Raw genomic sequence first — 14523 nt, 5'->3', positions numbered from 1 at the left:
AGGATGGTCTCGATCTCCTGATATTGTGATCCGCCCGCCTCGGCCTCCCAAAGAGCTGGGTTTACAGGAGTGAGCCACCGCGCCCGGCCACCCCAGGATTTTGAGACCAGTCTAGGCAACATGGTGAGACCCTCATCTTTAAAATAAATAAATAAATAAAAATGGCTCACGCCTGTAATCCCAGCACTTTGGGAGGCCGAGGTGGGTGGATCACGAGGTCAGGAGATCGAGACCATCCTGGCTAACACGATGAAACCCCGTCTCTTACTAAAAGTACAAAAAATTAGCCAGGCGTAGTGGCGGGCACCTGTAGTCTCAGCTACTTGGGAGGCTGAGGTAGGAGAATGGCGTGAACCCGGGAGGCGGAGCTTGCAGTGAGCCGAGATTGCGCCACTGCAACTCCAGCCTGGGTAACTGTGCAAGACTCCATCTCAAAAATAATGATAATAATAATAATAATAAATAAAAACAAAAGTTGAGGCTCACACACAGAAGGAGATGAAAAGGATTGAGGTACCTTTTTTGATTCTATGAAAATACTAGCATTTAAGAAAGACAAATTACTTAACTCTTCCCATGGTGGAAAAAAAACAAGACAGCTTAAACCTCATTGTAATTACAACAGATACTTTCAAAAATTCTCTCCGGGCCGGACGCAGTGGCTCACACCTGTAATCCCAGCACTTTGGGAGGTTGAGGCGGGGAGATCACCCGAGGTCAGGAGTTCGAGACCAACCTGGCCAACATGGTAAAACCCCGTCTCTACTAAAACTACAAAAATGAGCCACGCATGGTGGTGTGCGCCTATAATCCCAGCTACTCAGGAGGCTGATGCATGAGAATTGCTTGAACACCGGAGGCAGAGGTTGCAGTCAGCCAAGATCATGCCACTGCACTCTAGCCTGGACAACAGAGTGAGACTCTCCACAAAAAAAAAAAAAAAAACTCTCTCTGATACAATAGCAAACTGTTACTGTCTTCAAAGTATAACTTCTCTGGCTTTTTGTTTTATTTATTTATTTATTTATTATCATTATTATTATTTTTAGAGACGGAGTCTGTCTTGCTCTGTCACCCAGGCTGGAGTGCAGTGGTGCAATCTCGGCTCACTGCAAGCTCCGCCTCCCAGGTTTACGCCATTCTCCTGCCTCAGCCTCCCGAGTAGCTGGGACTACAGGTGCCCGCCACGACGCCCGGCTAATTTTTTGTATTTTTAGTGGAGATTGGGTTTCACCGTGTTAGCCAGGATGGTCTCAATCTCCTGACCTCGTGATCCGCCCGCCTCGGCCTCCCAAAGTGCTGGGATTACAGGCCTCGGCCACCGCGCCGGCTTTGTTTTATTTTTTGAAACAGGGTCTTCCTTTGACATCCAGGCTGGAGAGCAGTGGTGTGATCCCAGCTCACTACAGCCTCAAATTCCTGGGTTCAAGCAATGCTCCTGCCTCAGCCTCCCAAGTACCTGGGACCACAGGTATGCACTGCCATGCTTGGCCAATTTTTTAATTGTTTAGTAGAGATAGAGTCTTGTCATGTTGCCCAGGCTGGTCTCAAACTCCTGGACTTAAGCAATCTCCTGCCTCAGCCTCCCAAAGTGCTGGGTTTATAGACTTGAGCCGCCATGCCTGGCCACTTTTCTTTTTTTATAGGTATGTTTTGAGAAATTCATTAAAAAGTTGAGACAGGACCAGGCACAGTGGCTCATGCCTATAATCCAGGAGTCCAAGACCAACCTGGGCAATGTAGGGAGACCCCCATCTCTAACAAAAAATTAAAAACCTAATCCTGGGCAGTCAGGCACCGTGGCTCATGCATGTAATTCCAGCGCTTTGGGAGGCCAAGGCAGGCGGATCACCTGAGGTCGGGAGTTCGAGACCATCCTGACCAACATGATGAATCCCCGTCTCTACTCAAAATACAGAAATTAGCCAGGTGTCTTGGCAGGCACCTGTAATCCCAGCTACTCAGGAAGCTGAGGCAGGAGAATCACTTGAACCCAGGAGGTGGAGGCTGCAGTGAACTGAGATCGTACCATTGGGCTCCAGCCCAAGAAACAGGGCAAGACTCCATCTCAAAAAAAAAAAAAAAAAGTAAGACTGGGCTGGACAACATAGCAAAACCCCATCTCTACCAAAAAGATTAAAAAAAAAAAATTAGCCGCGCGAGGAGGCACGTGCCTGTGGTCCTAACTACTCAGGAGGCTGAGGTGGGAGGCTTGCCTGAGCCCAGGAGATGGAGGCTGCCATGAGCTGTGAGTATACCACAGCACTCCAGCCTGGGCAACAGAGCAAGACTCTATCTGGAAAAAAAAAAAAAAAAAGAAAAAAAAAAAGTTCAGACAGGAAAAAAGAGTGGTACTTCAACTAGACTAGCTAAGGGGAAACTTTTCCAAGTAAGGATCTGACCGATGCTTTCATTCTTTCCCTTTTTATATCCCTGCCTTCCATCCGCTGAAATAGCAAATAATAATTCATTCACAATTTATCATGTACCAGACACTTTACATAGATGATTTCACTTAATCTTCGAAACAATGCTATGTAAGGGTATTATCATCCCTGTTTAAAGATAAATGTGGCTGGGCGCACTGGCTCACGCCTGTAATCCCAGCGCTTTGGGAGGCCGAGGCAGGTGGATCACCTGAGGTCAGGAGTTCTTGACCATCCTGACCAACATGATGAATCCCTGTCTCTACTCAAAATACAGAAATTAGCCAGGTGTGGTGGTGCGCCTAAAATCCCAGCTACTCAGGAGGCTGAGACAGGAGAATCGCTTGAACCCAGGAGGCAGAGGTTGCAATGAGCCAAGATTGTGCCACCGTACTCATTCCAGCCTGGCTAACAGAGCGAGCTCCATCTCAAAATAAAAAAGAAACTTTTAAGATGACTTCAGCTCCAGCCACCATCTGACTGCATGAGAGACTTTCAGTAAGACCTGCCTAGTTGAATCCAGGCAACCTGAAGAACCACAAGAAAGACCGTATTTCTTTAAGCCACAAAATTGAAGCGATCTGTTATGCAGCAATGGATTACCTGAACAACGAAGAAAAGCAGCATAAGAAAAAAAGTAACATGCCTGAAGCTGCCATGCCCACCAGCTCCAAAGCCCACACTCTTATCAACTGCACTGTGTCACTCTTTGCTCTCTACTGTTGCAAATGATGCCAAATAAAAAGAAAGACAGGAATACTCCACAGAATAACACACCCCTAAACACATGGGCATCGCCTAGAAAACAAGTACAAAAATACACCTAGAAAATCCTGAAAGACCCCTGTAATAATCTAGCATTCCCAGCCCCACTCTGACCCCAAGCTATGGATCCAGTTTCACCATTACTCACTTTTCCTGATCATTCTTCTATAACTCTGTCTCTGTGATTTCCAGTTCTGGAATATTCTCTCCATTCTTTTTTTTTTTTTTTTTTGAGACGGAGTCTCGCTCTGACACCCAAGCTGGAGTGCACTGGCCAGATCTCAGCTCACTGCAAGCTCCGCCTCCTGGGTTCACACCATTCTCCTGCCTCAGCCTCCCGAGTAGCTGGGACTACAGGCGCCCGCCACCTCGCCCGGCTAGTTTTTTTGTATTTTTTAGTAGAGACTGGGTTTCACCGTGTTAGCCAGGATGGTCTCGATCTCCTGACCTTGTGATCCGCCCGCCTCGGTATTCTTAACTATTTTTAAATCATTTATCTAATGATCAGATGTAAACCAGGGGGATAAAAGGTTACAATAATTCCTAGAGTAGATTTTAAGGTAGAAGGAAGAACGGGAGAATAAAGATGTCACCACTAAACCAAGTAACCGAAAACTACCAAAATGACCATCTAAAAGAACATACCAAACAATACTAAATATACTTTAAAAACAAAAGTTTACAAGAAGTAAATCATAAACGTTAAGTTTTTTGTGTATTTTTTTGTTTTGTTTTTATTTTTATTTTTTTGAATTTTATGGTTGAGACGGGGTTTCACCACATTGGCCAGGCTGGTCTCGAACTCCTCACTTCAAGCGATCAGCCAACCTCAGCCTCCCGAAGTGCTGGGATTACAGGTGTGAGCCACCGTGCCTGCCCCATAAATGTAAATTTTATATGTATACACACATATACTTTATTTTTTCTTTGCTCTGTTGCCCAGGCTGGAGTGTAGTGGTGCCATCTCGGCTCACTGCAACCTCCGCCTCCCAGGTTCAAGCGATTCTCCTGCCTCAGCCTCCCTAGTAGCTGGGATTACAGGCACCTGCCACCACGCCCAACTAACTTTTATATTTTTAGTAGAGATGCGGTTTCACCATGTTGGCCAGGCTGGTCTCGAACTCCTGGCCTCAAGTGATCCACCCACCTCAGCCTCCCAAAGTGCTGGGATTACAGACGTGAGCCACTGTGCCCGGCCCCCAAATGTAAATTTTATATATATACGCACATATGCACTTTTTTTTTTTTTTTGATACGGAGTCTCTTGCTCTGTTGTCCATGCTGGAGTGCAATAGCGCAATCTCCGCTCACCACAAGCCCCGCCTTCCGGGTTCACACCATTCTCCTGCCTCAACCTTCCAAGTAGCTGGGACTACAGGCACCAGCCACTATGCCCGACTAATTTTTTGTATTTTTAGTAGAGACAGGGTTTTACCATGTTAGCTAGGATGGTCTTGATCTCCTGACCTCGTGATCTGCTCGCCTCAGCCCCCCAAAGTGCTGGGATTACAGGCGTGAGCCACCGCGTCCGGCCGGCACATACACACATTTTCTATATAGGTGTACACACGCAGTGCTAACATTACTCTTTTAAAAAGGGAGAAGGCCGGGCGCGGTGGCTCAAGCCTGTAATCCCAGCACTTTGGGAGGCCGAGACGGGCGGATCACGAGGTCAGGAGATCGAGACCATCCTGGAGAACACGGTGAAACCCCATCTCTACTAAAAAATACAAAAAACTAGCCGGGCGAGGTGGCGGGCGCCTGTTGTCCCAGCTACTCGGGAGGCTGAGGCAGGAGAATGGCGGGAACCCGGGAGGCGGAGCTTGCAGTGAGCTGAGATCCGGCCACTGCACTCCAGCCTGGGCGACAGAGCGAGACTCCGCCTCAGAAAAAAAATTAAAAATAAAAATAAATAAATAAAAAGGGAGAAATACACATTTATATATTTATATATAATATATATAGAGAGAGAGAGTAAATTACTGAGAGTGATGCCTCTAGGTAGTGGGATATGAAGAGTCTAAGAAGAAGGCCAGGCACAGTGGCTCACGTCTGTAATTCCAACATTTGGGAGGCCGAGGCGGGCAGATCGCTTGACGTCAGGAGTTCGAAACCAGCCTGGCCAACATGTTGAAACCCCGTCTCTACCAAAAAAACACAAGTTAGCTGGGCATGGTGGTGCACACCTGTAATCTCAGCTACTTGGGAGGCTGAGGCAGGAGAATCATTTGATCCTGAGAGGCAGAGGTTGCAGTGAGCCAAGACTGCACCACTACACCCCAGCCTGGATGATACAGCAAGACCCTGTCAAAAAAAAAAGAGTCTAAGAGAAAAAGAAGGTAGATAAATAAACCAAATGATCAAATCTAATTTTAGCAAAACTGCGACGAGCTGACATCCCACACTCTGGAAGGGCCACACTGACAGAGACAATGTCACCTCTCACATATTCCTGGTAAAAACATTTAAGCTGAAGCTAATCGTGAGGCAACAATCAGATAAATTCAAATTGAGAGATATTCTGCTAAACACCTGGGCTGGATTCTTTAAAGATGTCATTTGGCCTACAGAGGACAAAAATAAAAATGAAAATATCATTGTCATGAAAGACACAAAAGGCAGGGACACCATATTAAAAGAGACCAAAGAGATGTGACAACAGAATGCAATTTGTGATTCTTGATTGGACTGCAGAACAAATATAAACAACTATAACAGATGTTATTGGGATAAATGGAAAGGCTGAAATATGGACTGTATATTAGAGTACTGTATCATTGTTAAATGTTCTAAATGCGTTATTTGTAACGTGATGATGTAGGAGAATGTCCTTGTTCTTGGCAGGTAACTGCTGAAAGAAGTGGTGAATTATCAGTAGTCTACAACTAACTCTTGAAAGGTCCAGTGAAATTAAATACACAAATGGGAGAGAGAAAACACCAGAGCCAAAGTGAGCACACAAAAATAAGGCAAAATGGTGCATCTAAGTGAAGGACGGGTTTATAAATATTCAGTGTACTGCTCTTGCAACTTTCCTGTACATCTGAAAATTTTCAAAACAAACAGATGGGAAGAAAAAAGGAATATAGCACAAAATATGTGCAGTATACATAGTCTGCATTGTAAGTAAAAGTGTAAAGTCTTTTGCAGACCTTTAACTACAGTTTTGTAGTGCGTTAATGAAAAAGGTAAACATTAAACAATATCCAACAAAAGAAAACAAAAATAAAAATGCCTTGTAAAGGGTGAATGAATTATTTTAAATGTTATGCAACGTACACTACTGACAATTAGAACACAATGCAAATTTAACATTATAACTACCCTAACATAATCTTTTCACAGCAAAGGTCTGAATTTTTACTGCACCTCCGGTTCACAGCCATAAACAATTATATATGTACAGTAGTAATAATAAAAAAATAATTCTAGCTGGTTGCACTCGGATTGTCAATAATCCACAAATGCTACCAGAGGTAAATTTTTTTACCCGTTACATTTTCTGGAATGACTACCTCATTTTCCAACTTTGAAAGGTTGCTTCAAAATGAATATTAAAAAATGGTTCCTATAAAACACTACTGCTTGACCCAAAAAATAAAATAAAGCACACAGCCCAGCTTTCCTCTCAATTGGACACTAAACCAGTACCATGAAAAGGCAGGGAGCCACACTGTAAGCGCTCCCTGCGTTTCTGCCGAATGTTCAAGAAAAGAATGTCAGGTTCGAGCCAGCATTTAAAAAAATAAAATGAATCACACTCAACTCCCTAAACTTCGATGTAAGAACTACGCACCGGCACCAAAATATGCCTGAACGGGACTTGGGTCGGCTCTCCGAGACCCCAAAGTTCCCAACCTAGCCCCAACCCCTCGAGCTTCCCCCAGGGGCACCGGCTTCTTACAGCCGAGGGGGATTCGGGGTCCATATGCGGAGCCGCCACGGCAGAAGGCGACGACGCCCGGCCCCACAGGCCCCTCAAGCTCCCCCAGTCCCTCCCGCCCCCACCACTCGCTCTCCAGTCCCTGCCCCCATCCCCGGTCCCACTCACTCTTCATCTTGGATGCGGAAGAGACAACCCCTTGCCGACACTGGACGGAAAAGAAAGAGGCAGGAATGGTGTCCCCCTGCTTTCCACTTCCCTGAGGCGGGGTCCCGCACTAGGATCTCCGTGGTGGTCCCTCGAAGGAAAGCGTTAGCATCCGGCCGCCATGTTGTGTCCCTGTCACCCTAGCAACCGTCAGGCCCTGAACCCCACGCGCTGTCGCTCGCGCGTGCGCAAGCTGCTCCGCCCGTATACGCGTGCGCAGTGCAGCCCGTCCCCTCAGCCGGGTTGCTAAGCAACCTCTCCGCCGCTTCCATGTAAATACTGTGCAATTCCCCGCCTTGGCGCAGAAGCGACTTTCACCCGGCTCGCTTTCCCTGCTGGCCTGGGAACTGAGCGATTTGGAACCCACTACGTGGACGATTGCCTTGAGCTTTAATTGGGCTTGGGAGCTTCTACGCGAATTTTTTTTTTTTTTTTGAGACGGAGTCTCGCTTTGCCGCGCGGGCTGCAGTGCAGTGGCACGAGCTTGACTGACTGCAACCTCCCACTCCCGGGTTCAAGCGATTCTCCTGCCTCAGCCTCCTGAGTAGCTGGAATTACAGGTGCCCGCCAACAAACCCGGCTAATTTTTCTATTTTTAGTAGAGACAGGGTTTCACCATGTTGGCCAGGCCGGTCTCGAACTCCTGACCTCAAGTGATCAGCCCGCCTTGGCCTCCCAAAATGCTGGGATAACAGGCGTGAGCCACAGCCCCTGGGCAGTTTTTCTTTTCCTTTTCTTTTTTTCTTTTTTGAGACAGAGTCTCGCTCTGTTGCCCAGGTTGGAGTGTAATGGAGTGATCTCGGCTCACTGCAACCTCTGCCTCCGGGGTTCAAGCAATTCTCCTGACTCACCCTCCTGAATAGCTGGGATTACAGGCATATACCACAATGCCTGGCTAATTTTTTTTTTTTTTTTGTAGAGATGGGGTTTCACCATGTTGGCCAGGCTGGTCTTGAACTCCTGACCTCAAGTGATCCGTCTGCCTTGGCCTCCCAAAGTGTTGGGATTACAGGCGTGAGCCACCACTCCCAGCTCGTTCAACAAATATTATTGAACACCTATTTGCCAGGTATTGCTGTAGGCATGTGGGATACATGAATAAAAAAGACTGGCACGAAAGCATCTCATGATATTTCAGAGCAACAGGGATAGTGAGAAGTTCCAAAAGTATCAAAAGAGAAAAACGGATCATATCCAAAAGATTGGGTTCCAGCATGATGTTGGACTTCTCAGCAGCAAAACTAGACACAGCAGACAGAGAAGTGCAGCTTTCCAAGTACCAAGGGACAGTAACCTCTATCCTAAAATTTTCTAATTATTAGCCCAGTGTGAGGGTAAGAAGAAAGATGTGGGCCAGGCAAAGTTGCTCACACCTGTAATCCAGGCACTTTGGGAGGCCAAGGCAGGAGGATCACTAGAGCTCTGAAGTTCGACACCAATCTGAGCAAGATAGGGAAACCCCATCTCTACCAAAAATACAAAAATGAGTCAGGCATGTTGGCACATGCCTGTGGTCCCAGCTACTTGAAAGGCTGAGGAGGGAGGATCCTTGGAGCCCAGAAAGTTGAGGCTACAGTGAGCCATGATCATGCCACTGCACTCCAGCCTGGGTGATAGAGTGAGATTCCATCTCAAAAAAAAAAAAAGGAAGGAAGGAGGAAGGGGGAGAGGAAGAGAGAGAGAGAAAGAGAGAAGAGAGAAAGCAAGCAAAGCAAGCAAGAAAGATGTATTCAGATATGCAAGATCTCATTTACTTTCCATGAGCCATTTCTTGGGAAACCAATGAAGAACGTTCAGAACCCAAATGAAAGGTAAGTAAAAGAGGCAGCAACCCAGAATTAGGAAGCAGAGGACCCAACAAAGAAAAAGGGGAAAGGGATTCCCAGGATGGTGGTGAAGACCCGCCCAGGATTAAACTAGGGCAGGCCTGGAGAACCACCAATCCAGGTTAGACCAGGAGGATGGGAAGCTCTGGAAGGATATCTCCCAACTTAAACATAGAAAACAATTGCTACATTATCTCACGTATTTGATTACATTAAGAGCAGTTTCATAATTCTGGCAGAAAGTCAGTGACTGTTACATAGAAAAGTACGCAAACCAAATGCAAAGGAAAACAAGAAGTTCCATTAGAAAGGAATGTAATTACAGTACACTATGTGGCTCAGTTGAGAACAGTGTTGACATAGTCATAGCAATATAAACACTATTGATTTCAGTAAAACTTGGTAGTATTAGTATTTGGGGATGATGAGAGAGGGAAAGTGTACATGCATTGGGGGAATGTTGGCAAAAGAACCTCACTTAGCATAGAATGAAGTCAATAGATAAAGTCTAAAATTGAAAAAAAAATAAGAATTAGAAGTAAAATCATATATTTTAGGATTATTGGAGTAAAAAAAGAAACTGCTTGAAAAGCTCATAGTGGGCAGGACATGGTGGCTCACACCTATAATTTTAGCACTTTGGGAGGCCAAGGTGGGAGGATCACTGGAGCCCAGGAGTTCAAAACCAGCCTGGGCAACATAGTGAGACCTCATTTCTGTAGAAAAAAATATATATAAATAAATTTAAAAGTTCGCAGTGATTGCCTCTGGGGAGTTGGATTGGGCTGCAGGGAACGGGTGGAGTAGGAGAATACTATCTTTTATAATAAGGCTTTTAGTATTATGACTTTTAAAACTGCAATTGTTTTACTTTCATAAATATAAAATGTTAATTTCAAAAAGCTTCGTTGTATGTTTATTAAGAAAAATCAGAAAATCAGATTACTAAATGTATAAACATTTAATAGGAGGAAGGCCAAAGATGGCCCGAAATCCACCGGAAGCCAGGAGACAGCCTGGGACGGTCTCCCTGGGAGCCTCCAAAGGAAGCGACCTTCCCGACACCCTGACCTTGGATGTCTGCCCACCAGAACTGTGAGGCCATGTATTCTGTTGTGTGGCCACTTACCTTGTATAAACATTTAATAGGGTTTCTTTTAATTTTATTTCTAAATGAGTTCATTTAGAAGAATTCAATCTGTTTTATAAATTAAAGCTTTACTCAGGAATGCATGAAACTGTACATGTTATGAGTTATGCATCGAATCATGTCCCCCGGAAAAGATGTTGAAGTCCTAACCTGCAGTACCTCAGATTGTGACCTTTCTTGGAGATAGGGTCTTTACAGAGGCAATCAAGTTAAAGTGAGGTCTTCGGCCGGGCGCAGTGGCTCAGGCCTGTAATCCCGACACTTTGGGAGGCCAAGGCGGGGGTATCACTTGAGGTCAGGACTTCAAGACCAGGCTGGCCAACATGGCGAAACCACGTCTCTACTAAAAAGACAAAATTAACCGGGCGTGGTGGCTCACGCCTGTAATCCCAGCTACTCAGAAGGCTGAGGCAGGAGAATCGCTTGAACCCGGGAGGCGGAGGTTGCAGTGAGCCGAGCCAAGATCGCGCCATTGCCCTCCAGCCTGGGCAACAAGAGGGAAACTCCGTCAAAAAAAAAAAGGTCTTCAGGGTGGCTTTAGTCCATTATGACTGGCGTCTACACAAAAGGGGCGATTTAGACACAGGGACACACAGGGAAAATAGCATATGAAGATGCAGGCAGAGATTAGGGTGAAGCTTCTACAAGCGAAGGAAGGCCAAAGTCGACCCGAAATCCACCAGAAGCCAGGAGACAGCCTGGGACGGTCGCCCTGGGAGCCTCCGAAGGAAGCGACTTTCCTGACACCCTAACCTTGGACATCCGCCTGCTAGAACTGTGAGGCCATATATTCTGTTATGCGGCCACCTACCTTAAAACACTCTGTTGTGGCCGACCTGGGAAACTAACACAGCGGGTCGTTACTGTCAGACCAAAGGTTCCAGCTTATAAACAGAATGAAACATTTCATAAATTGAGTTTAAAGAAAATAGATTATTTAAAATGCACATGGGCCCCCCGCCCCACATTAAAAACAAAAAACAAAACAAAACAAAACAAAACAAATGCAAGGCGGAGGTTGCAGTGAGCCGAAATCGCGCCACTGCACTCCAGTCTGGGCACAAGAGCGAGACTCCGTCTCAAAAACAAAAAGCAAAAACACGAAAGCAAGCCCGAATGGTATTCTGTACCACTTAATTCTAGAAGTATGTAGATTTGTGTTTTCGTCACTCAAAGAATGAGAATTAGGGTTTGTCTAAGAAGAGCTTTAAGAAGGGGTGAGAAGGGGAGGGAGAGGTCCCGAGGACAGAAAACTGCTGGCCCGCGCCCGCCCTACGGACTGCACGTGGGTCGCCCGAAGCCTGGGTTCGGGACTGACGGCGCAGGTCTCGGGTGCCCTCTAGCGGCCGGTGTCAGTCACTGCGCCCCCGCCCCGGCGTGTCCAGTCCACTCCGCCCACTTGGGACGCGTGGCGTGAAGTCCCGGTAATGCCACGGCTGCACCCACAAGGGTTGGTCAACTCGGCTTCCTTCAGGAGACCTTGACCGACCACCCGCTGTGTGCCAAGCACTGTTTAGGTGCTGGTGAAATAGAGCCCACTGCTCCTGGAGTTCGCTCCAGCGGTGGGAGGCGGACGGTTAGCAGCGGGAATAAGCGATGGAGAGGGGTCGGGCCGGGAACCGCAGGGATCCTGGGTGCGGGTTGCGATTGCAAATGGGGGCATTGGAGAAACCTCCCTGAGTAAATGACATTTAAGCAGCGACCACGACGAGGAGGAGGAGTTTTTTGTTTTTTTTTGTTTTTTTTTTTTTTTGAGGCGGAGTCTCGCTCTGTCGCCCGGACTGGAGTGCAGTGGCCGGATCTCAGCTCACTGCAAGCTCCGCCTCCCGGGTTTACGCCATTCTCCTGCCTCAGCCTCCCGAGTAGCTGGGACTACAGGCGCCCGCCACCTCGCCCGGCTAGTTTTTGTATTTTTAGTAGAGACGGGGTTTCACCGTGTTAGCCAGGATGGTCTCGATCTCCTGACCCCGTGATCCGCCCATCTCGGCCTCCCAAAGTACTGGGATTACAGGCTTGAGCCACCGCGCCCGGCGAGGAGGAATTTTGACATTGTCTGCAGGAAAGGTGGTCCAGGAAGAGGAAAGGAAGTGCAAAAGCCCCAGCACAGGAGCAAGGGCCCGGGAGGAGGCGGAGGGGGCTGCCGCGGAGGGAGCCTGGCAGGGGTGCAGGAGGGCAGAGGCGAAAGGTGCAGGTCCGGTGGTGTCTTTTTTTTTGAGACGGAGTCTCGCTCTGTCGCCCAGGCTGGAGTGCTGTGGCCGGATCTCAGCTCACTGCAAGCTCCGCCTCCCGGGTTCACACCATTCTCCTGCCTCAGCCTCCCGTGTAGCTGGGACTACAGGCGCCCGGCACCGCGCCCGGCTAATTTTTGTATTCTTAGTAGAGACGGGGTTTCGCCGTGTTAGCCAGGATGGTCTCGATCGCCTGATCTCGTGATCCGCCCGTCTCGGCCTCCCAAAGTGCTGGGATTACAGGCGTGAGCCACCGCGCCCGGCCTTTTTTTTTTTTTTTTTTGAGATGGAGTCTCGTTCTGTCGGCCAGGCTGGAGTGCAGTGGCAAGATCTCGGCTCACGGCAAGCTCCGCCTCCTGGGTTCACACCATTCTCCTGCCTCATCCCTCCGAGTAGCTGGGACTACAGGCGCCCGCCACCACGCCCGGCTAATTTTTTGTATTTTTAGTGGAGATGCTGTTTCACCGTGTTAGCCAGGGAGATCTCAAACTCCTGACCTCGTGATCCACCTGCCTCGGCCTCCCAAAGTGTTGGGATTACAGGCATGAGCCACCGCGCCCGGCCAGGTGGTGTCTTTCAACGGGATGTTACCCTGGGCGTAGGGTTGTCACCCTGGGCGTAGGGATGTCACCCTGGGCGTAGGGATGTCACCCTGGGCGTAGGGTTGTCACCCTGGGCGTAGGGTTGTCAGATATAGCACAGGTATTCTTTTAGTGTAAGTATGACCCAAATATGGCATGGGACATACTTACACTAAAAAAAAAAGCTTCATTGTCCTTCTGCAATTCAATTTTAACCCGGTATCTTGATCTATATTTGCTAAATTTGGCAGGCCTTTTAGGGCTGGGGCAAAAGGGGAGAGTGTGAACAGAGAAATGACTTGATCTGACTGTTTTAAACCCATGTGACTTACCTATTGCTATGCCATTGTGCTAGGTTCTGGGCATTCATTCAGCTGTAAGCAAAATGGACAGGATGCCTACACCCCCACCCGTGTTCTGTGAGAGGGCTTTACCCCTTTGGCCTGCTTATCCATCCTTGTCTTTTGGACACTGTAAAGTGCTCCAGACTTCAGGAAGCTTGCCCAGCCTCCCAGCACACCACCTAATCTTCTCTAGTCCCTGTAATATCCGCCTTCCTTGCTATGCGGTGAGCTCCATGAGGACAAGGATTAGGTTTCTTTTTTTTTTTTTTTTGAGACGGATTGTCACTTTGTCGCCCGGGCTGGAGTGCAGTGGCCGGATCTCAGCTCACTGCAAGCTCCGCCTCCCGGGTTTACGCCATTCTCCTGCCTCAGCCTTCCGAGTAGCTGGGACTACAGGCTCCCGCCACCTCGCCCGGCTAGTTTTTTGTATTTTTTAGTAGAGACGGGGGTTTCACCATGTTAGCCAGGATGGTCTCGATCTCCTGACCTCGTGATCCGCCCATCTCGGCCTCCCAAAGTGCTGGGATTACAGGCTTGAGCCACCACGCCCGGCCAGGATTAGGTTTCTTTGACTCACAGCTGATTGGGGGCCAGGGCACTGCCAGACTGAATGAGTATGTGTTCACTGAGTGTCCGTTTTTCTAAACCTGGTCCTCTAGCCTTGCTCGTGGAGGGTGACCTACCTAACATCCTTTACATAAAATCTGTTCAAATCAGCTAGACTTGGTTTCTGCTGCTTGTGACATGGAACCCTGATGATACATCAGTCCCAGCAGTTTAGTGGAGTAATCAGAGCAGAATGTGTAGTGTTAAAAATCTGGCCGGACGCGGTGGCTCACACCTGTAATCCTAGCACTCTGGGAGGCCAAGGCAGGCGGGTCACTTGAGGTCAGGAGCTCGAGACCAGCCTGGCCAACATGGTGAAACCCCATTTCTACTAAAAATTAAAAAAAAAATTAACCGGACATGGTGGTACGCACCTGTAGTCCCAGCTACTTGAGAGGCTGAGGCAGGAGAATCCCTTGAACCAGGGAGGCCTAGGTTACAGTGAGCCGAGACTGCGCCACTGCACTCCAGCCTGGGTGACAGAGCGAGACTCTGTCTCAAAAAAAA

At 47.8% G+C, this 14523-nt stretch overlaps 1 protein-coding gene across 11 annotated transcripts in view; it reads right to left on the bottom strand.

The window, feature by feature from the left end:
* MOK (MOK protein kinase) overlaps window positions 1–7470 on the bottom strand; it is an 82618-nt gene extending 75148 nt beyond the window's left edge. For 9 of the 11 annotated variants that reach the window (XM_033191282.1, XM_033191281.1, XM_033191276.1 and 6 more), the window contains exon 1: window positions 7243–7469. In XM_033191282.1, the coding sequence (XP_033047173.1) occupies window positions 7243–7249 (7 nt within the window). In that variant the 5' untranslated portion in view covers window positions 7250–7469. Of the gene's footprint in view, window positions 1–7242 lie in introns of all 11 variants that reach the window. The other 2 variants (XM_033191277.1, XM_033191283.1) reach the window with 2 other exon arrangements.
* Between the last annotated feature and the right edge of the window lie 7053 nt (window positions 7471–14523).

This window comes from Trachypithecus francoisi, unplaced genomic scaffold (genome assembly GCF_009764315.1).
Source record: "Trachypithecus francoisi isolate TF-2019V2 unplaced genomic scaffold, Tfra_2.0 Lachesis_group3, whole genome shotgun sequence".
NCBI lineage: Eukaryota > Metazoa > Chordata > Mammalia > Primates > Cercopithecidae > Trachypithecus > Trachypithecus francoisi.
The sequence above is the reverse complement of the archived record's forward strand: the minus strand, read 5'-3'. Positions and strand labels throughout refer to the sequence as shown.